At 36.1% G+C, this 22,313-nt stretch overlaps 1 protein-coding gene across 10 annotated transcripts in view; it reads right to left on the bottom strand.

Moving 5' to 3' along the window:
* Window positions 1–22,313, bottom strand: part of ATP11C (ATPase phospholipid transporting 11C (ATP11C blood group)) — a 204,260-nt gene that overhangs the window by 4,502 nt on the left and 177,445 nt on the right. For 5 of the 10 annotated variants that reach the window (XM_039464105.2, XM_074391506.1, XM_074391501.1 and 2 more), the window contains 6 exons: window positions 19,696–19,823; window positions 15,060–15,195; window positions 12,916–12,981; window positions 10,372–10,475; window positions 7,284–7,437; window positions 778–882 (listed from right to left, as the gene is read on the bottom strand). In XM_039464105.2, the coding sequence (XP_039320039.1) occupies window positions 781–882; window positions 7,284–7,437; window positions 10,372–10,475; window positions 12,916–12,981; window positions 15,060–15,195; window positions 19,696–19,823 (690 nt within the window). In that variant the 3' untranslated portion in view covers window positions 778–780. Of the gene's footprint in view, window positions 1–777; window positions 883–7,098; window positions 7,165–7,283; window positions 7,438–10,371; window positions 10,476–12,915; window positions 12,982–15,059; window positions 15,196–19,695; window positions 19,824–22,313 lie in introns of those variants that run through there. The other 5 variants (XM_039464106.2, XM_074391503.1, XM_003940722.3 and 2 more) reach the window with 3 other exon arrangements.

Genomic DNA, 22,313 nt, shown 5'->3' with positions numbered 1-22,313 from the left:
TAAGGAGTCATTCTGAGTTCAAGGGTCCCTCCCACAATTAGTCAATTCCTCCCAAATATTTTTGAGGGTAAGTGAAACAATATATTATAAAGTGAATTTAATCATTTTTTGAAATATTAATTATAAAGCGTTTTATATCATTAGGCAAGCATCCCCCTGAATGGCTACAAAAGATTTTACCTCTGAAAGTTGAAACATTTAGCTTGAATAAAACTTGACATTAGAAAAGTTATGATTAGACTGGTTCATTGCTATCTATTAGGGGACCAGACATTTACAAGGACGTAAGTATATACAGTACCTGCAAACACACAGACACAGCACATGAAGGTACAAACACATTTAGTTATTTTCACATAATTCCCAAGAGAACATGCAATGCTAAATTGACTTGATGTTATACAGATGCAATTTTGGAATATTTATTTTTAATTTTCCAAATGATCTTTATAAATCAAAGTTATATTCCTGATCAACATTAACACACATTTTCACAAGATGGTCCTGCCATGACAACTTTCCCCTTACAAATTAAATATGCTATATCAACATTTGGCTCTAAAAAATATTTAACATTTTATTTTGACAGGCTTAGCAAATTAAAAATGCATATTTCCCCATATTCCAAGTAATGCATCTTTATATTTTTGCAAAGAATACTGTAAAGTTCACCACACCAACAGCAGAGAAATTTAGAGAGTGATATTTTCATTTTTTTCTTTATAATGCTGTTAATCTGTTTTTTTAAAGCCAGCCCATTTGTTTAACACTAGGTACCTGTTACAGTACATTAGATTCATCTGAGAATGTTCGTAAAAGAAGAGGTCTGACTGAAGGTCTGGCGGATAATGAGTCAGATGCCCTTCTACAGCTCAGATTACTCTGTAATAGTGAGGCAAAGATACTTAACTCATTTGAAAATTGGTTAACCTACCTGGCAATTAAAAAAAAAAAAAGGTAAAAGAAAAAAGAAACATTCATTTCCTATAGACTACTATTCTGGCCAAAAGTACAATGATTACACTATATAGTAAATGTATCACATTCAAATAAATACACTCAAAGGCCTACGAAAGTCTCCAACTCAAATTGTTTTTGTGGTAGAAATAATAGACAACAGTAGTCTATGTGGCAAACGGGTTTCTGGAATGGCACTGGTAAGTAATATGGTAAGATGAATCAATATGGATTAGTAAACCTTACCATCCTTTTGGTGAACACCTCTGAGAGTTGTGCCGGTGCTGTGAGTATATCAAACAAAGAGATATTTGTGCAAAACATTCTTGTCCTGGTGAACAGACTAGCTCTAACACACCATGGCTACTGCATATCGTGGATCGACGAAGGCTATAGAACCATGGTTCGAGCTTTTAAAAATTACTTCCTCTTCAGTGTGACAATTTGGAAGGTGAACAAATGATTTAAAAAAATGACAAAATACTCTAAGTATCAATAGAAGATATAAAATGAGTCATGAGAAGTAATTTTTCATAAAGAATCAGAAAATGGTGTCAGGCAAATGATAATGCAAGCAAGTTGGTACATTAAGAAAGAAAATCACCTTATTCACTCCAAGAGAAACTGTGATTGCTGGAAGTTTGAGAAAGCATGAAGATAGTAGATGTTCCTGAGGAAGGGAGGCGTTTCGTTACCTTGTTCACAATTGCACAAAAGGTGGAAAATTGCAGTAGAAAAAAGAGAAATGCAGAAACCAAAAAAAAAAGTAAATAATCTCTCAAATCTAAGACATTTAAAAAGAAACCTTGAGAATTTGAAGCTGAAATGATATGTTAGTTTTGAAGACGTTATTTTCTGAAGTAAAAGCAGAGTCAGATAGGAATAGTCTATTATTATGTGCCAACTACTATTTCTCTACTTATCAATTTGAAATTACTTTGTTAATGGGAAAACTGACTATTTTAAATAAAACAGCTTTAAAATCTACTTCTCATTAAAATAAGACTTATCTCTAATCATTAATTCACTATCCTACATTTGTTTAAAATCCACTGCTCAAAGAGCTATGTCCAGGGTCCATTGTCAATCACCAATCTATCTTGAAGTAATTATCTCCCCTATCCAACTGTACAGATACACTATGAAGGGACTGACTGCTCTTAAGCAGTTGCAGGATAAAAATCAAATCAAAAAGAACAATGGGAAAACACTTGGTGATACCACATTTCAGTCCCATTTGCCTCTGACCAATGCTTAACTTCCTTTCTTACAATCTAATTTGATTGGTTTCCCTGTTTTTCCTAAAAAGTTCTCTTTAGAAAGGTAGGCTAAATTTTACCTAGGTAAGGTATTTTTCTCCCCTTGAAACACTCAGAAAAGTAAAAACTGATACAGTTTAACTAGCAAACCTAAGGTTATTTTTTTTCCTTCTGATTATGTGCCTGAAATTGTAAGGAAATATACAGTCAGTTTTGCCATTGCCCAAGCAAAACAGAAGATGAGTGGTCAACAATGTGGATGAGTTAAACAACTCTGCTAATAAAGATTACCCATATAGTCTATTTAGTGACTTAAAATGTGCTTAGAAAAAGAAACCAGCTAAAGTAACATATGTATCCACAAGATTCTAATAAACAATTAAACTTTTAAAGGTAAATAATTTATTCATGTTTTGACAACCGTATTTTTTTGTTTGTATTTTACCTTAAATGAAGAAAGTTGGTAGAATGAAGAAAGTTGGTAGACATGTTGGTAGAATGCAAATTACCAATTGATAAAGCTAGAGAATATTTAGATTCTGAGAAAAAGATTTTAATTTTTTCTATCTTCTATTTCATGGGCAAAAACTCTGCAACAAGATTAGCACGATATCAAGTTCCCCCACCCCCGTGTTTAATGCACAAACCTATCTATTCAAGACTGTAACGGTAAGCATGTTTTGGTGTGCTCAAAAACTTGTGTCCAACCATCGGAGATAAAATTATTTCTATGAAGCAGAAATTTTAGGAGTTAATAGATTAGGTGTTAAAACTACTTTATAAAGGAAATAAAAGTACAGAAAGCAGGAGAAAGCATGGAAAGAGTAACTAAAGCAATAAAAAAATTGATATAGCTAGCAACTGGCAGTGGGGTGGGGTGGGGAAAACAGGAGACAATGAGCTAAAACAGAATGAAATTTCCACATTCCTTTGCAGTCATCTAGAGAGCTTTGACAGCAGCTCAATTAGCAGTATGTCAAAGAGGCCAATGGATAAAGGCCCATCTCAATCGCCACGACATTAGGATTAAACTTTATTTTTGTCTAATCCAGCTATCAGGGCTATTGCCCTCTGAACCCATGGTTGTATATGACACTTTAAGAACCATAATAGTAATCATCATTATTATAATGATCAACTATATTCTCCAAAATTTCCAAAGTGCTTTCTCTGGAAATTTGGCTCAGACCATTGACATTCTTCCCTTCTTTGTCTGCCACTCTGAAAGAGCTCTCTACGTAATAAAATATTCCTTCCTGTTTATGCTGACATCCCATGCTAAGCATGGCCGTGCTGCTGGGTGCATTCCCATTAAATTATAGTCTTCCTACGTCTAGCAGGCTAAGTTAACAAAAAGGAGACCTACATGAGAAAACTTCACACGAGATAATGTGGAAAATTTCTCCACCAGAAATGTGAAGTGGTATTGGCTACTTGGCCAGAAAGTCCAGGCATATTTCATTGACTTATAGACAGTTTTGGGGGGGGACACAACTTTTTGAAATACAAAAATCCTATACTTTAGCTTTCCTTGAGGTGTTATCTTGCTGTTTCACTGTCCAGTGCTCAATGATAGTTTCATCACATACCATGGGCAGCACTGCTATGCAGCTTTGTCACTTGATAAAGCTAAAGAAAAGCTCTAGAATTCTTTTCTTCTTTTTTGAGACAGAGTTTCACTGTTGTTACCCAGGCTGGAGTGCAATGGCGCGATCTTGGCTCACTGCAACTTCTGCCTCCTGGGTTCAGGCAATTCTCCTGCCACAGCCTCCTGAGTAGCTGGGATTACAGGCACGCGCCACCATGCCCTGCTAATTTTTTGTATTTTTTTTTTTTTTTTTTTAGTAGAGACGGGGTTTCACCATGATGTTGATCAGGATGGTCTCGATCTCTTGACCTCGTGATCCACCCGCCTCAGCCTCCCAAAGGGCTGGGATTACAGGCTTTAGCCACCTCACCCGGCCTAGAATTCTTAATAATGAAACTTTGGAAAAAATTAAACTCATTGCTAAAAATACAGCCGATGGATATATGACTTAACTACAACTGAGTTAAACAGCTGAGAGAACCTATTTTTGAAGATAGTGTAACTCTTTGTAATACTAGCATTATAACATTATAACAGAACTCAGTTGCACTGGAGGCTGCCATACTAGCGATTTTACTGGAAGCTTCAGGAGGTAGTGACTTGCAATAGCCCAATTGTGTTAAAACAAGCCATATCATTGATTCTGCTATCATTTAACACCTGCTTACAGAAGGATTCCATATGAATGCTCCTTATAACTTAACTAGAATGAGAGCTCCCTTGTGAGCTAGGGCCACATCTGATTGATCCCTGAATTACCAACACCTAGTACAGTAGCTAACTCATACAAATTATGCTGAATTGAACAGAATTGTTATAATTGAATTGTTAAATATAGATAGCTTAGCTTCTTTCTTAAATGCAATAGAGACATTTTCACTACACACTGCTAAGTCCCTTTCTCAAAGCAGTTGCCAAGACCCATAAAAGAATAGCACTGGCAGCTGACCTGTCGCATTTCTGGCTATGTATAAAGTGTTCATGATGCTTATTGGTTGAAGTCAGGGATATTTTCTCTAGGTAGAAACATACATTTGACCCCATTAGGGGGATCTATGAGGATATGGAGCAGATCCAGTATCTTTTGCCTTTCTTTAAAATGAGGCCAATGTCTTAGCAAGGAATTCTGAACAAAGTAGGAAATCACACAGAATGTCAAGACTGTTGGTCACTGAGCATAAAGACTAAAATATTTTGGGGAAAGTAACATACTCTTTCTCCTTTATCTTAGAAGTTGGCCTCCGCCTCTTTGATATAGCCAAATAGGGCCTTATGTAAACAGAATAGCCGTGGCTGCCATGTTGCAGTAGGCCTTTATGCATTCATATTGCACTATTTTGCTCTTGCATTTTTTTCACAAGAAAAAAAAAAGAGGCAGCGCTGCTGAGTGCCCACAACATTTTGTCTCATTTGCAACTCTCGAAATCCCACAGAGTCTGAAAAACCATTTAGCCTTTCAGACATTGGATGTAAAGAGAGATGTTCATCAGTAGGCGGTTCAACAAATGTTTATTGGTTCAACAAGGGTAGGAATAAATGAATGAATGATTGCATGAATGAAAATGATTATGGAAAATTTTCTGGTTGTTCTAGTACATCAGCATGCCAAGCTATAGCACAGACACTAGAATTCCTCCTATGCTGGACATAACCCATAACAAATTTCCTGCTAAACCCCTGGCAACAGTCTATGCTGCTAAGTAAAAAAAGGATGCAGTCCCAGAACTCCATACTTTCAACAGAAGTTCAGAATCTGTATGGAAAGAAAATGTTCTAAGTCTTTATCTGTGACTGCTTAGTAGTATCCCACAATTTAGTGGTCTATGTAAGAGTCACCTCCAGCCAATGTCTAACTTCTTAAAGAGAGGGCCTAATAAAGAAGAAGGTAAGTTTGAAGGTTTTGTTTTCTGAGATTTTTCTATCATCTTGAGACCATGCAGGGTGTGAGCCATTATTTAACATGAGCTCCATTACCTCAAATAAAAGACACATTTCGGATTACTCCAAAGTGTACTCCCAAATAAGGAGGATGGAAGAGCAACTTGGAAATCCTTCCCTGGAAAACTCTCTATTATAAAAAGCCCCAAATCATTTCTTATTGCAACGTATTTTATTTGGTTTCATGCAAATTGCCACATAAGACATTCTGGGTGGAGTCTGTTATATCAACCTGTTATCCCTGTTCACCCGACACTAAGACATAATCAGGTATTTGAATGCTACTTTTCCATCATAAAACCAAACCCAAGACTACAGTGAAGCAGTCTAACTAAGCTAACATTATTGTGTCCAGTTCCAGTCCATAAGACATGCAGAAGCAGGGAGTTAAGGACAATTCTGGCCACCTAACTATACATTGACTGGCCTTGCATATGAAGAATCAATGTACCCTCTGTTAATTCTCTTGTTTTGATTGGGGATGACATTGACTTGTAATGTGAAACTCTTCTTTTGCAATTCTAAGTGCTGAAGGTTTTCCTACTCTAATCATTTCAAGTCCCCATGTCTATGTAATATCAACCACTGGATTCTATCAATTCAATAGGTAAAACCAAAATCATTATGTAAGTTTTGTGGATAAACTGGTTGGCAAATTTATCAAATAGGTCAGGTAGTCATAGCTTAGAATATTACCTGGAAATACTGCCTTGGAGGTACTACAAGATCTAGTTCATGTCAATATGACAGAAACAGTCGTTTAACAAAATCAGCTACTGTTGGCAAGAATATGACATATTTAATTAGCCTGTTGGTCAAAATATGCCAAAAGTTTTATTTTCCATGCTTATCTCCCTATTGCGCTTTAAAAGCTCTTTAAAAAAATGTTTAAAAGATATCATAATGAGGCAGCAAAGAAAATAACTTCTCATTCCCATAGGAAATTTACAATTTAATAGGAAAAATAAAAACACACTCACAAAACTACCTTGAATTTTTATGAGTGTGTTCCAGAGTGTAAGGATGTAGAAATCACATCCAGGGAATTCTCTTTGGTTCAAATATACTGCTGGACAGACAGGGCTAGAAGCAACACAGAGATTAAGCAGCACTATAATTAAAGGAAGGGGAAAGGTTTTAAAGAAGCAAATTGGTTTATCAACTGAAAAAAAATCTGCAAACAGCCCACAGGGAAATTTCTAAGTTTAAAGCGGAAATGTTGGTGTGGAAATTCCTGGTGTGAAAATTCTAGGCTATGAAATCATTTTTTCCTTTTAAAATTCCATATGGAGCATATGAGATACTCCATATGGATTGCTAAAGGTCACACAGAACACTATTAAGGAATCTACTTACCACCTGCATTGGATAACGAAGTTTTTACTATACTTTTTATGCAGAAGAGGAAATTAAGTGATGAACCTGTAAGGAGGGGTTTAACATGCTGTAACTAATGTAATTTTCTAAATCAGGTTTTTAGTTCACGGCAGATATTGAGGCCCCTTCCAAAAATCAGGTTATAAGATAAACTTAGTTCTTACCCGGGCACTTCTTCGTCTTACGTTCTTTAATACTATCAGAAGAATCTCAGGGAAAAGGCTAATAAATATTAGAAGAATTATAGCCAACCATGTGGATACAGAAGACAGCATTTGGGCAAATACAAAATACATTCTCTGTTGCTTGAGAAAAGGCCTGCAGTGGAAAGAAAATACATGATGGAAAAGCAAATCAAATCCTGTCATATGAAGTAGAAGTTTAATTGAAATATTGTTTGTATTTAAAAGAATCTTCCCTACACATATTAATAATTTTCTCTAGAATATCCCAAAAGTAGTAAACAAATTTCAGTTACCAAATGTTTGAAAAAAAAAAAAAAAAAAGAATGATAATCAAAGGAGAAAAAAGATAATAAAATGCATTTGACTTGAAAACAATCAGGCAATCAACTCTAAAGCTGTCAACTGGTGACTATTTATGTGCATTCGAAAATGCTGGTATTTCAAAAGCATTCAAGAGAAATGATGGTTCATTTTTATCCTGACAAGCATTTTATTTCCTCAGCTGTTTTATTAAGATGGAGATGGGTTTGTGTTCTGTATTCAGAAATTTAAGACATTTTTATAACTCTCCCTCAATAAAAACACTATGTAAATATAAAAAGGACAGTAAAAGTTTATCATCTCTTTCAAATGGAAGGAATCTACCACTGTCATCTACAAATATATATTAACAGTGTGTGCCAAATAGGTTGATACATAGTAGAATATTGCTAATTGGACATTAAGCCTTAGAATCCAGAAATCCAGGAGGAACTCTTATTCTGAAGTTAGATTTCATTCCAAGTCATCCACTTCATTGTTAAGTGGCCATTGAGAAGCACGGCCTGTTTCCCTTCCCTTTTGTCTGAGCTGAACCACAGAGAGCCTCACTAGGTGAAGCTATTGTTGTTCAAAGGTGAGGGGGAAGAAGTTGCTGCTTAAGGACAGGATGCACAACAGATTGCCCTAGGATTAAGAACTATAGGTAGATAACTGTGGTTCCTGTTTATAAGATGACACATCATGCTTGCTGAGGATAATTTGATTTCTCATTTAAAAATTAATGTCCATGTACTCTTATGTAACATGATAAAACTGAGTTTGTGGCTCTACTTATATGAAAACTAGATTGTGGAATAAAAGAACAGGGAGGTGAAAAAATTTATGAGGCCTGGGCTACAAAAGCTTTCTGGGAAATGTCTGCCACACAGAAAAGCCTTCTGCAGGACTACCTCACTTGAATTCTGAAGATCACCTTGAATAATGTTCTAGGCAGTTAACTGAGCCATAACAGGGGCCCAGGTAACAACTGGTAGCTAGTCACAGGTTGTTCCTTTGCATCATACCATCTGACTAATGTCTCCAGTATTTTTTCTTAACCTCCATGTCATCTATGGAGTTTTGTAGGGCAGTAAAAAACAAACACTATTATTTCTGGCTGTGATTTGGAGCTGGGAAGTCATCATTTTCACTACCCAACCCCAAAGAGGGGTGTGACTCAATGCCTCAGGGTAGAACATGTCCAGATAAATTAACTGTGACCACATTCAGCTGAAGTTTCACATTGTTTCCAGTCACATTTTACTGGTTGCTTTATAAGTTTATATTCATGTAGTGGCTCAACTCAACTCTACTTAACAATAATACTTCAGGCAATAAAATAAAAAATAGATTAACATTTCATATGTAGCATCACTAATGAATAGAAACAGGTGTGACAATATCTTAATCATTTAATGGATTTATTTTCATCAATAAGGAATAGACTGGAAAGAGTTGGAAATGAGTTTGCTAGAAACATTTTATTCTTGTAGAAATTTTGCATAATTAGTTCAAATGCTGATTACATAGATTCATAGACAGAATTACAGTACTCTGGGCAGACATACAATTGTATATGGTATGTTCTTAATCAACTTTAATTTATTTGTATATTATTCAAGAAAATAGAGACTTCTTTCAGCTTCAGTGCTCTCAATTACCTATAGAGGTACCAAATATATGCTGTAATTATACTTTTTAAAGCTGGTACTTCCATAAATGAGTAGGTTTCTCATATTTTTATTTCTTAAGGTTTTTATTTTTGAAAAGCTTTTCAAAATAGTAAGTTTCTTCTAAAGACTCAAGGGACATAAACATAGGCCTCACATTTGTGTAATAAAACAGAAATATTTTGTATGTAAGATTTTGCTCAAAGCAATGAAAATATGTACTCCTGAAATCTTATCCTGTGGCTTGCTCTGAAAATATGTACTCCTGAAATCTTATCCTGTGGCTGGCTCTGGCTATGCTCTCTACTGCTGGCATCCTTGTCTAAACTCTTAGGCAGCCATGACTAAAAAAGAAAAACTCTTAACATTTAAAAACAAAATATAGGTTTTGGGGAGTAAAGAAAGGAAATGCAAATATATAATTTCCCCAATCACAGCTTGTGTGTCCCTCAATGGACTCTACTCTCCTTGAGTACAGTCTAGTCATCTCTCTATCCCATAGAGTCCCAAGCACAAAACTGATTCTGAACAAACATCTGTTGAACCAAGATGAACTAAATGAACTTTAAGGACAAGCTGCAGAGTCTGCCTTTCTACATCTTCCCACCCCCACCAAAACAGTGAGATGGTGATTTCAAAATACAACCCTCTGAGTATTAAGTAGTATATATCCTATACCTTGGGCATACCTGTAGTAACATGAATGACAGTTATATACTATAAAGAGAAAACAGGGTCCAAATGGACAATAATGTATCTGTTGGCGAATATATCAGGTAAAAACTTCACAGGATGAGTATTTCCTCTGAAAATCATGAGAGGTATGCTAAAAACTAGTTTCACTGGAGAGATGTTTACACATCTTCAAACAGAAAGAGTTGGACAGGGGTTACGAAAGGGAGGTCTTCTGAGTGATTCATGTAGTGTATATACTGGTATTTAAAAATCTTACCTGAAATTAGTAGCATTACCAGCTAACAAGTAACCTTTAGTCCATTAATATTAAAGCTCTGCCATCTTATATAATCAAAACTTGAAAAGTATAATGAATGCTTATATATATAGTGTACACTGCTCACACATGTACAATTACTTACCAAATAATTCCTCCCCAGAAGAATGAGAAAAATAGATAGAAGGCTAAAGAACCCCAAATCACAAAGTGATTTATCCATGTCCAGAATCGGGTATCCAAGGCAAGCTGAAAAGATACAACACAAAAGATTTCATTATGGTTACAAATTGCACCAGGCAATATGCTACAGTATCTGAAAACTAGTACACACAATGATACCTATGGGAGGATCTAGCTTGGGCCAGGGATCCAGAGGAGAGTGAAACTAAACAGAATCTACATTTTTCAAAGAACAAGGGTAAGAAAGTTGAGCTCTGCCCTAAGGCCTCTAAACTCTGGAATACAGGTTGGAGGTGTGATCAGGCTAAGTAGCTAGTAGATATAGGACTGCAGATATCTCGTAGTGGGCAATGGATAAGGAATGAAGTGATGGTAATATCTAGGAGGCCCAAATTCCAAGTCCTTATGCAATAGCAGCCAGGAAGATGATGGCAAAAGGAGACCTAGCTGGTGGAGGCAGATATGCTGAAAAGAAGTAGGAGATGGAATGCGTACGTAGGAGATGGAATGCATTCCTAGGAAGGGCAGACAAACTACAAAATTTTCAAATGTATTATGAAAGCTCAAACACGACAGACAAAAGCCACTAAATACAAAGGCTCTATACACCTAACATCATATAGCAATGAATCATGGGTTTGACTATGTAGTGTATCTTTCCAATTCCAAAACCTGTATCTATTCCATTAAATTAATAAAATACTCAGTTAGATTTTAATCTCTTCACATTCCTGCAGGAATAATCATGTTTTCAGATTGTGGCATTTGGGTTTTCAAAATGTGATCTAAAGACAAAAGTATGGTCTATTGCACTTGCTTAAAACTTCTAGGTCACATGAGCTAATACCCAGAGTAGTTAATTTTTATAGAGGATATGGTTTCTTAGTTTTGTTACTTGCTGTGACACCAAGGACATCAGCTCTCTGTTATAGTTTCTCATTTATAAACAGGATGTTGATAACATTGTTAATGTAGCTCAGTCTTGAATTGCTACTCTTCTGCTTGCTAGGGAAAATACTAATATGAATCCAAAGATAATACTACTATTCATCCAAAGAGAAGGGGGTGTAAGTCTTTGAGATACACTGGAAAAACACTGTGAAGGCCATTTGGAGGCCCTTAGGCTATACGCAAGACAGGGGAAAAAAGGAGGTGGAAGGCACCCATTTCAAATTGTGATACTGTGAGATATAAAAACTGAAAACTAGCACTTATTGTAATGAGCACCATCCTAAGTGTTTAATATGTATTTGCTAATTGACTCCTCAGAAAACCCTAAGAAGGATAGGTGTTACTTTTATCTCAATTTTATAGAAGAGGAAACCGAGGCACAGAGAGGTTAAAGTCACTTGCCCAAGGACACACAGCTAGTAAGTGGCTATACTGAGATGAACTGTAATATGTCCTTTTAAGGTCCTAAAATATTACTGAAATAGATGAATAAACCAAATATATGTTAGCTCTATCTGGTATGAGAAATAAACCATGAAAAAAAATTTAGAGGGAAAGTTGAGAGAGATCCTTTGACAATTTCTGAATTCTGGTTCTAACCCCTGGGCATGCTGGAATTCATTTAAAGGTATTTACTCATGGACCCCATGTGAGGTGTTTATTATTGGAATGATAAAAATAATTTGACGATAAAAATAATTTCAACTATAAGAGACTCCCAAATCATGGGCATCAAGGGTAGCAATCAGTGAGGTTTCACAGCATTATCACGTCTGTATGTCAGTGCCAATAATTTTGCCAAAATTACCGTTCTTTTGTTTACCTGCATTACATTCGTAGGCACTTTATCACTAACATGGGTAAATTTTAGTGATGAATTCAATTTATACATTTTTTTATTTTTCTACATTTATTTTTAAATTTAAAAAATACATATAGAGACAGGGTTTCACTGTGTTGCCCAGGCTAGTCTTGAACTCCTGGCCTCAAGTGATCTGCCCGCCTTGGTCTCCCAGAGTGCTGGGATTATAGGCATGAGCCACCACATCTGGCCATCAATGATGAATACATTTTATTAAATGTTACTACTATCAAGCCCTTTTTCACATCTATCTTTCTCATATATGCCTATTTTAGGCCTGGGGTTCTTAAACAGATGTATAATTTTTAGAAGATTCAAGTACTTAACATAAAAACACAAACACACACATGCACGCACGCAAGCACACACACTCTCTCTCACCTACAACCTGTTTATATGCCACTTAAAATAGCAGTAAAGAAACAGATTTTCACCGTAAGTATGATATTTGAATTTTTAAAAGTAAAACAAAATAAAGATGACAATATACTGGAAAAAAAATTAATTAAAAATAGTATACAAATACCCAAATCCCTAACATCATACACATTTTAGTAAGTATGATGACAAAGACTTTAATAACAACCCATAACAAAAATAAAGCTTAGGAGACAAAGAAATGGTATATTGGGATAAGACAAGAAAGTATTACAGAAACAGTGTTAAATATATGTGAATAAGTAAAAATCTAACCTTCAGAGTTACAGTGAATACTAAGACCGTAAAAACTATGGTTCCGAAAGTCCAGTTTCCGTATACCTGAAAAACATTTAATAATTACATGTACCATGTATATGCAAGTATTATCTTAGTATTTTTTTATTAAAAAAAAAAAAGCCAAGTTTAATCTTGTGTGTAACTGCCAAAGATTTTTGTATGAATTGTTTAAGGAAACAGCTAGTCAATAAGATCAGGCCACAGTGCCAGATTTTCCTGTGATTCTAAATTTTCACGAATAGATACGCCCCACCTGTGGTTGGCAGGGTTTACTTCTATTACTCCAAGCAGCATTAAACAGGGAACTTGCTGGTGTGACAAAGGCCAAAGAAAGTAAATACTCTACTAACAGCAATGTTCATCAAAATAAGTCATTTGAATGATTCATGTCTCTGAAGAATTTGATACGGGGTTTTCCTACAATACAGAACTAAACCTTTCAAATGAGCAATAATTTGTAGACAAATGAATTTACATTTTTTTAAATGAGTCTTTTTTTTTGGTTGTAAATACAAGAGCTGTCAGTATGTGCACATCAAAGAAAAGCAGATACCATGTATAAATCCAAATGATGGTAATGAATGGCACATATGCTTACCAAATGTTGTAAAGATCTGAATGCATAACATTAAAACAGAAAATGACATGTAAAAGGTTTTCAAAAAAATAAAAACAAAAATTAAGATTAATAGAAGCAAAAAAAGGATTTACTCAAATCATACATGAGTGTTTTTTTTTTCTTGCTAATAGTAATTCATATACTTACTGCAATTTTAGCAAACATTTAGAGGGATGGTGACATATATAGTAAAACCTTATTAATTTGGACTTTGTGAACTCAAAATGGGTAACGAATTAAACAGATGCTGAGTCGATGTTCTCAGGCACCACCTGGAAAGTTTGCTGAGCAAATGAATCATATCAACTGTAGGAGAGTATCTGCTACTTTGGGGCAAACTCCTTTTAAGCAGTAGCCAGCCATATAAAATCTGTCTGCCAAATAAAACCAAAATAAAAAGTGAATTTGCACAATCAGTTATAAACCTGAAGAGGCCAGAAAATCATCAAATCAAATCAATTCTTCCTACTGGTGGGCAAAGCTGACCTGGAAAACTGATGTGATTTTCCCAAGGGCTCACAGGATTTGGCAGGACACTCTCTTTGGCAAGTGCTGCATGTGACTACTTTAAAGTAGATCTGTGTTTCCCCAACAAGTACTTTGTGATTAATAATTTTCATGGATTCATACTAAACTAATTTTTGTCCAAATTAGAGATGTTTTGATTGCAGTGCCTAATTTTAAAGTACCATTCAAATTCACTGAACCTATTTTTCTGTAACAGGACATAATGTACTCAGTAAATTCCTTTTGAACCTTAGCTTTGCTTCACATAATGATTATAAAGAATGAACAACCATAAATGAAGAATCTCAGAAACAGCAAAGGAGAACATAACGAAAGCAGTATGCAAGGTAGTGTTTTTGGTTTCCTATTGTGTGGTTGCAGGAGGAAGGCCTCACCCGTTCCTCATCACTGATTTTCTCCTAGAGTATAGACAGGGCAAAATTACCCCAGCACAGCTGCTGAATGAGATAGTCATGAGCTGGGAAGACACTGGCAGGACCAGAGTAGCCTTTCTGGAGAATACTGTGCTTCCATTGGGAAGAGAAGGAAGGAGAGAAGAGAATTCCCCTCTTCACCTATTGGGCAAACACTCCAAATATATGGCAGCTACCCACTTTAGCTCCAAGCATGGAAGGCCACCGTGAATAAGAACTGAGTGTGGCCAGGCTTTACTTTAAAATGGGAAAAATCTTTTTCACGTCAAAGAGCAGGAGTCTGAAGTCCCAAGAACTCTGTTAATCTAGTAAAAATTACAGCCAAGTTAAGGTTCCAGAAAGTTTGCAGATAAGCTCTCTAGTTAGCCATGCACACAGAAAGTGATTTCTTATTTCACTTCTACTGTTCTAAAGAAGCTGTGAGAACTAACTACTGTATCTTCAGAAAAAGTTTGTAAAATGATTACCGCTAGAGTATGTATATGACAGATCCAGTGCCTGTGGGAAAAAGGTAAGCCATGCTTATAATACCAAAAGATGTAATGACAGGCTCTTTTTACCTTTCCATTTTCTTCTAGGGATGCAGTCTGAAAAAGAAAGTAAGTCCCAAAGAAGAACACTGTCCCTTCAAAGGCAGCCAGAAATGTCCAATATAAGAAGGGGCTCAACTGTAGCATGGCATTGCCGGAAATTTTCCTATTGAGAAATGGGGGAAAAAAACATTAGTGAAACTTTTCATTGAAACATACAGTGAAATGTCAAAATGTCAAAGGTGGGCATGGGGTTTGACCCTGCTATAATGTAGGGGGCTATCCTTAATGGCCTGACAGATTTTTGGTAAAGGGTCAGACTGAGCCAAAGGCTGACCTTCATGCAGTCATCTCCTGACTCAGCCACTGGAATAAACTCTCTAAACTCTTCTAAATTTTTGGCTGCTTACAACAATAACATCAATAATTCCCTTCGATTAATGGTACTTATATGCCAGGAATTGGGCTAAGAGTTTTACAGACATCAACTATTTTTATCCACATAAAAACTACATGAGATAGGTATTATTAGCACTCAGATTTACAAATAATAAGGAGCCTCAGAAAGGTTTAACACAATGGTTCCCAAACTTTGATGCACTTTGGAATCCCCTGAGGATCGTTAAAAACTACTAATGCCGGCCGGGTGCAGTGGCTCACACCTATAATACCAGCACTTTGGGAGGCCGAGGTGGGTGGATCACGAGGTCAAGAGATCGAGACCATCCTGGTCAACACGGTGAAACCCCGTCTCTACTAAAAATACTAAAAATTAGCTGGGCATGGTGGCGCGTGCCTGTAATCCCAGCTACTCAGGAGGCTGAGACAGGAGAATTGCCTGAACCCAGGAGGCGGAGGTTGCGGTGAGCCGAGATCGCGCCATTGCACTCCAGCCTGGGTAACAAGAGTGAAACTCCGTCTCAAAAAAAAAAAAAAAAAAAAAAAAACTACTAATGCCTGGCTCCCATCTTCATTCTGATTTAATTGGCATAAGGTGTAACATGGAGGTCAGGATATTTTTAAAGCTCCCCAGCTGATTTCAATGTGCAGTATAGTTTGGGAACCACTAGTGTAGTAGCAATGCCAAAGTTCACTTGGTAGAGACAGAGCTAATATACAATCTTGGATTGACTAGACTTCAGAGCATATGTTCTCAATCAAGCTACCAAGCTTTCCAAGAACAATTAAGATATTTCTTTTAATCAAGATTTATTCCTGGTAATTTAACCTTTTTTTTTTTAGGTCTTATGGTGCCCTTTATATTTTTCCATCAAGTCAAATAACATGTTTGGAGTTTTATAATGATACTCTGATAAATGGCAGGTGGACAGATTAAGTTTAAATCTGTCAAAAACAGCACAAGTCAGAATACTAAATAAGGCTACTAATTCTAATGGAGCAGAGCTGCAGAAAAAGATGGGTCTGTGCATGTGTTTCTTTTGGATTCTATTTCAAATTGCTCTTAACATTTAATAAATGATATCGAATTACTCAAATAACATACTTGTTTCTAACACCACCAAGAATGTTACTGGGCTGTATCAAGTAAGAAACACCTTTGTAATGTAAACACAACTGATCCTTGTTGAGTCGGTATTCAGTACTGTGGGGTTTCCTGAACACATGGCAATTACGAAACTTTTATCTACTAGGATTTCCAGGTGCATGCAGCGATCTGTAATTCAGGGTATGCTGTCTGTCCTTGAAAAATGGCAGAAAGAGGTAGCTGCTTCCCAGAAACAAGCTCTCCCTACAGCCAGTAAGTCATGTTTCCAAGACAACTAGGAGCCAAAGGGAAGGCACCTCCATAAAGATCCTTGCAGGCACTGCCCAACAACTGCCAGCCAATGTGGCTTTTGACAGTCACTAACTTGGGCTGAGGAAGAAAGGGCAAAAGCAGGAAGTGGTCCCTGTCTTTACAGACCATCGACAGGAGTTACATCACATTCAGTGGGAAAAAAGAGCAGGAGAAACATGATACGTTGAATTATAGGTCAGGCTTTCTAGCTGCCCTCGAATGAAGAAACTGTCAAAAACTCAAGAATGGGGCAATCAACATGAAAGAGAGCATGAGAGAGAATCAAGATCTGGGGAGAGGTCGATGAGCAGCACGGGCCTGAGCACCTCCATATTATGGTAGGCAGCAGGTATACCAGAACCCTTTCTTTTGCCTTTTAACACTGTAGAAGAAACAAATTACACCTGCTCCCTCTATAGAAAAACCAGTTTTTTACGTTTTTCTTAAAAATATTAAAACATCCAATTATGTTTTGTTTCACATCAAAGTGTTTGGAAATATCAAAGTTACTAAATCACCAAAGGTAAAATCTATAATATGCTACACAATGCCACTGCTAATATTAAGTGGCATGCTGTACAGAGAGCCATAGAGGAAGACCAGGGCTTCATGTTCACAAAAGAATAGTCAGAGTAATGAAGCAATCTAGAGTCTGGTGACAGGCCAAGAGCAATGTCTTGTCAGAGAAGGCATTCACTACTTACAAGCATGAGGTCAAAGAGGAAAGTGGCACTTTGGGCTGGGCAATAGGTATGCCATGGACTTTATTTTTGCCTCAGGTGTGGCAAGTCTATGCAAAATTCAATAAATCATGACCTACACCTAAAGCACAGTCACTAAAACTTTATGGAAACCCTTATGATATTTTGTACTCAACAGTTTTTTGCAGATTTTTGACATTCTTAATTTATACAAATGCTCAGCACAGCCCTGAAGGCTGGAGGAGGGTGTTAGATAATAAGATGAATAGCTATCGTTGCTTGTAAACTTGTCAGGCACTGTTTCTTTAGTTATTTTGTATATAGTGACTCATTTATTCCTCACAAAACCATTATGATTAGGTGCTACTGTTGCCCATATATTACTGAGATGAAACAGACACACTACAGTCAAGCAACCTGCATAAGGTCACATGGTTAAGTGGCAGAGGATTTCATCCCATGTGTTAGTCTGAGCTCTTGGTGGGACTGTATGGTAGGAATTCTGCCTATTACCCCTCAAATCCCACTTCACCAGAACAACTGCACTATTGGGCTTCACTTTAGAAGTTGTCTGGAAACAACTGTAGTTAAAACAACGTTTTAAAACCACTGGCCTGCTGGAAAAAGCACTGGAAAGGGGACTGAATTCTGATCTTCATTTTGCATCTGGTTGTATCCTGTGTCCTTAGGTAAGTCATTTCTGAGCCCTGGTTCTTCATTTTCAAAAAGAGAACAGCAGGAGCTGATGCTTGTAAGATTTCTACCAAAGTTCTAATGATTCTCCTCTAGATCTAATTATGCATTTACAACAAATACAGGGATCAGCAGAACATGTAAACACAGTGAGGATATAATCAGCTAACTCTAGACTGGGAGAAATTTTACAAAATAAACAATCGGGTTTTGTCCACAAATAAATTGTAGGGATAACTTACAGATTAAAAGAGACTCAGAAAGTATATAAACCAATTGCAATGTGTGGACTTTTTTTCGATCCTGATTCAAATAAGCATGCTATGAAAAAAAGTGAGTCTACTGGAGAAATGTGAACACTGCCTGGATATTTGATATTAAGAACTTGTTAAGTGATAGGGTATTATCATCTTTAAAAGTCCTTATCTTTAAAAGATGCATAGTGAAATAACTGTTTTATATAATGTTTGAGATTTGCTTCAAAATAAGCCTTTGATAGAGCAGATAGGGTTATTAGTCGAACAGGAATGTCAAGGAATGGAGAGTTGTTGAAGCTGAGTGGTTAAGACAAACTGAGTGGTTCGACAACTATTTACATTCATTCATTATATAAATAGCATTCTCTCTACTTTTATGTATGTCTGAAATTTTCCTTAATAAAGACCTTTAAAATGATAAATTTTATAATTCTGTATAATTCTAACAATTGCTAAATTTAACTTTTATGAGTCATGCTGGTTTAAAAAAAAATCCCTTAAATTTGTGCATCTTCATTTCATACAAATAAATCATCCAAACCTCTCTATTGCACTTGCTACCTACTATTTAGCAATGCTTACAATCTGCTGTAAATTAACATCTTTATCCTCAGCTGTAGGCTATAATCTAAAAATCCAATTAAATCATAAGTTAAGCAACTGGGGCTAGTGCTAAGTCCCCCTTCCACAGAGAAAAGCATCTATTTCAGCTGACATAAAATGAATACAGTGGCTTATGAGTTCATTATTTTCTTCAACAAAAGAGTTTTAGAATGGGGTTAACAAAGGTGGGGTTGGGGCGGCTAATGCTGTAGGTGCAGTCTACATGAGAAAGGGTAATATAACTTCATCATGCAATCTGCAACAAGTAGGAATCAATATTCTAAACTACAGAAGATCTTTGTGTATGCTTTTTTTCTTTGGAGTTAAAGTATCATATCTTCCCATGAGACACCAGAACATTATGACATTGTAGGTTTAAGTTTTAGAAATGAGTGACTCTGAACTAAATGTTTCACACAGATTCAAGTACAGAACCCACACCTAGGAAATAAGTCATTTTCCTGTTGTCATTTTCAATAGCTAAAAATTCCAAACAGAACCACATAATCAAACCAAAAACCAAGTACATAGTTCTGTGTTCTTCTCACCTGCAGATGAAATGAAAACCACAACTTTGAAAGTCTTAGGGGGTTTTAACTAAATATTTAACTTACATATACAATCGGGGATCTGAGGTCAGGGTGTCAACGTTGATGTGCTGTTCCAGTAGACTATAGGCCAGGATGGGCAGGGATGTGAAGCAGATATTATACATTGTAAGGTAAGCAGCATCATACAGTGGCTATAACAGAAAACAGAGGAAAGAAAGAAATTTCATATGACAGTCATCTACAAGATGATATTTATGTATGTGGAAAACTTACTAGCTAAAATAAGAAAGTTTTCTGTCATGCTTTTGGTGGTGGCAAAGGAAACTGTAAATAAGATAACTGCCTAGTAACTACAAAAAAGAATCTAACATATTGTGATGTGTCACACTAATATATCTCCCCTTTAACAGAATCTAATTTAGAATTTTCACACGCTATAAGCTGTGTTTCTAATAGACATTAATAACTTTTCAAAAGATTATTTAGTAGCTAAAACTAGTTATTCAGGAGTTACTTCAGCAAAGACCATTAAGCATAAGTGAAGAATCCTTAGAGAAACTAAATATAGGCAGCAGCCAGCCTATGTCACAATTGTTTTGGTTAACATTTTACGTATTTTTGGTTAGTATTTTCAAGTCCAAATTGTGTATTTTCTAACATGGTCTTCCTGAGAAGCCCTACAGTTCCTCATGGCGTGTGTTATTCCTCCCTAAGAAATAAACTTAATTTAATCAACTCCAAGTGTGGTCCTGGTGGTCTTTGACTGGAGAACTTGGAGAATCTTAAGCTCCTATAACAGAACCTGGTATACAAAAAGCATTCAATTAATACTAGATGAATAAATAAATGAGTACACATAGAAAGCTGTAACATTTCTAAAGGCCTGCTCTGATATTATAAATCTTCCTTTATTGAAAAAATTTATTCTATGAACCTCATTCTGACAAAAGTATTTACGTCAGTATTTACACAGTGCTAAAGACTGTCATACAAACATTTTCTGTGGCCTGAATAAATAATTCCCCATACTTCTATGTGTTTTTCACATGTATAAATGTCCCTTCTTTAATAAAATGCATTTAACTATGACACAAATTAACAAAATAATGTATTTTCAATCAATGGCTATGAAAAATAATTACTATCATAATGGAGATTGACTCTAAAAGGCTGGGAATGACTTGAATAGTGCATTAGTTACTTCACTAATTGACTGCAGGACATTTACTGAGTGTCTACTAAATGACAAGTACTAGGGACAGAGATGACTTATTCCCTGTCCACCAAAGAGGTCAAATTCTAGATGGAGAGGCAGAATGAGAGGTGCACAAGGAGCTGGGGAAGCCCAGAGGAGGGTACAACAACTCTGGCAGCAGGAGAGACAAGGCAAATGATAATGGATGCAACATTCTCCATGAAGTTGAAAGATACTTTCAACATATTTTCTATAAACAAAGATTTAAGCTCAGTAAAGATATTCCGCTGAATTAAAAAGTACAAAAAAGGTGTTGCATTCCTTTTTATTTTCAAAGGAGAGGACTAGTCTGTGGCATATAACACTACACTTCCTTTGAAAACTACTCATTTTCACTAATGAGTAAATTAAAAAAAAATACAATTCAGATTGACTAGTGTGTAATTTAGTCTTGAATTTCATTCAAACAAAAGAAGCATCAACCTACTTTTATTTCACTATGGTACTTTAAAATCACATGACGGATAATTGTAATTCTTAGGTACATAATTAGTATGTCCCCAAAACAAACAGGTTTAGTTGATAATACTGTTTTTTATGAAACCTGTTACAATGTTTTCTTTTCATTAAAAAAAAAAAATCTATCCTAGTATTGCTAAAGAAAGGGAAGCTCTTTTTTGGTAAAGAATCTGAATCCTGGTCCATATCTACACTCTTCATAGTCCTCTTTGCAAGTTTCAGAGAATGCCTAATGTGCTTCTGGACTGAAAAAGGCTGACTACCCATAGGTACTCCAAAGATATTTGCAATAAAAGGTTGCTACATTAAGCACTAGCACAAGACCAAAATCAAAAATAAAGATTTTGCATATCACATTACCTCTTGAACTCTCCTAGTACACTTTTACCTTCCTTTTACCTGGTATATTTTTCCTTTAAGACATCCACGTAGTTCCTTCTCTTACCTCCTTCAGGTCTCTGCCCAAATGTCACCTCATCAGAGAGACCTTTCCAGATCTCTAAAACAGCAGCCCTCTCTCCCAGTCACACTCCATCACTTTATAATGCTTTCTTTTTTCCAACATAGCATATATCAGTACTCAACATAATGTATTTGATTGTTATCTTTCACCCTATCACTACACACTACAAGTTTCATGAGAGCAAGGAAGCTTGTTTTGATCATTGCTATAGCCTCACCATGTAACCTGGCATAAAGTAGGCAATCAAGAAATGGTTGGAAAAAAAAATAAATGAACCTACCAGTTGAGCAATAGAGGAGCCAAACATCAACTCCTATGGAACCATAAGCAGTTAGGGTAATCTAAGCAGACTGAAGACAATCCATGGTTTGAATCTCAGATGGCTTTATAAGAAATAAGTCATTTTTGCCCTATAACTTGTGCTTGGTAAACATGTTTTAAAAGAATAACAAAGCAACAGACTCCTTTCAAAATGAAAAAACTGTATTTCCACCAGAACAAGCC

This window comes from Saimiri boliviensis, chromosome X (genome assembly GCF_048565385.1).
Source record: "Saimiri boliviensis isolate mSaiBol1 chromosome X, mSaiBol1.pri, whole genome shotgun sequence".
NCBI classification, from domain to species: Eukaryota; Metazoa; Chordata; class Mammalia; order Primates; family Cebidae; genus Saimiri; species Saimiri boliviensis.
Note: the sequence above shows the minus strand (reverse complement) of the source record. Positions and strands in the feature narration are given on the sequence as shown.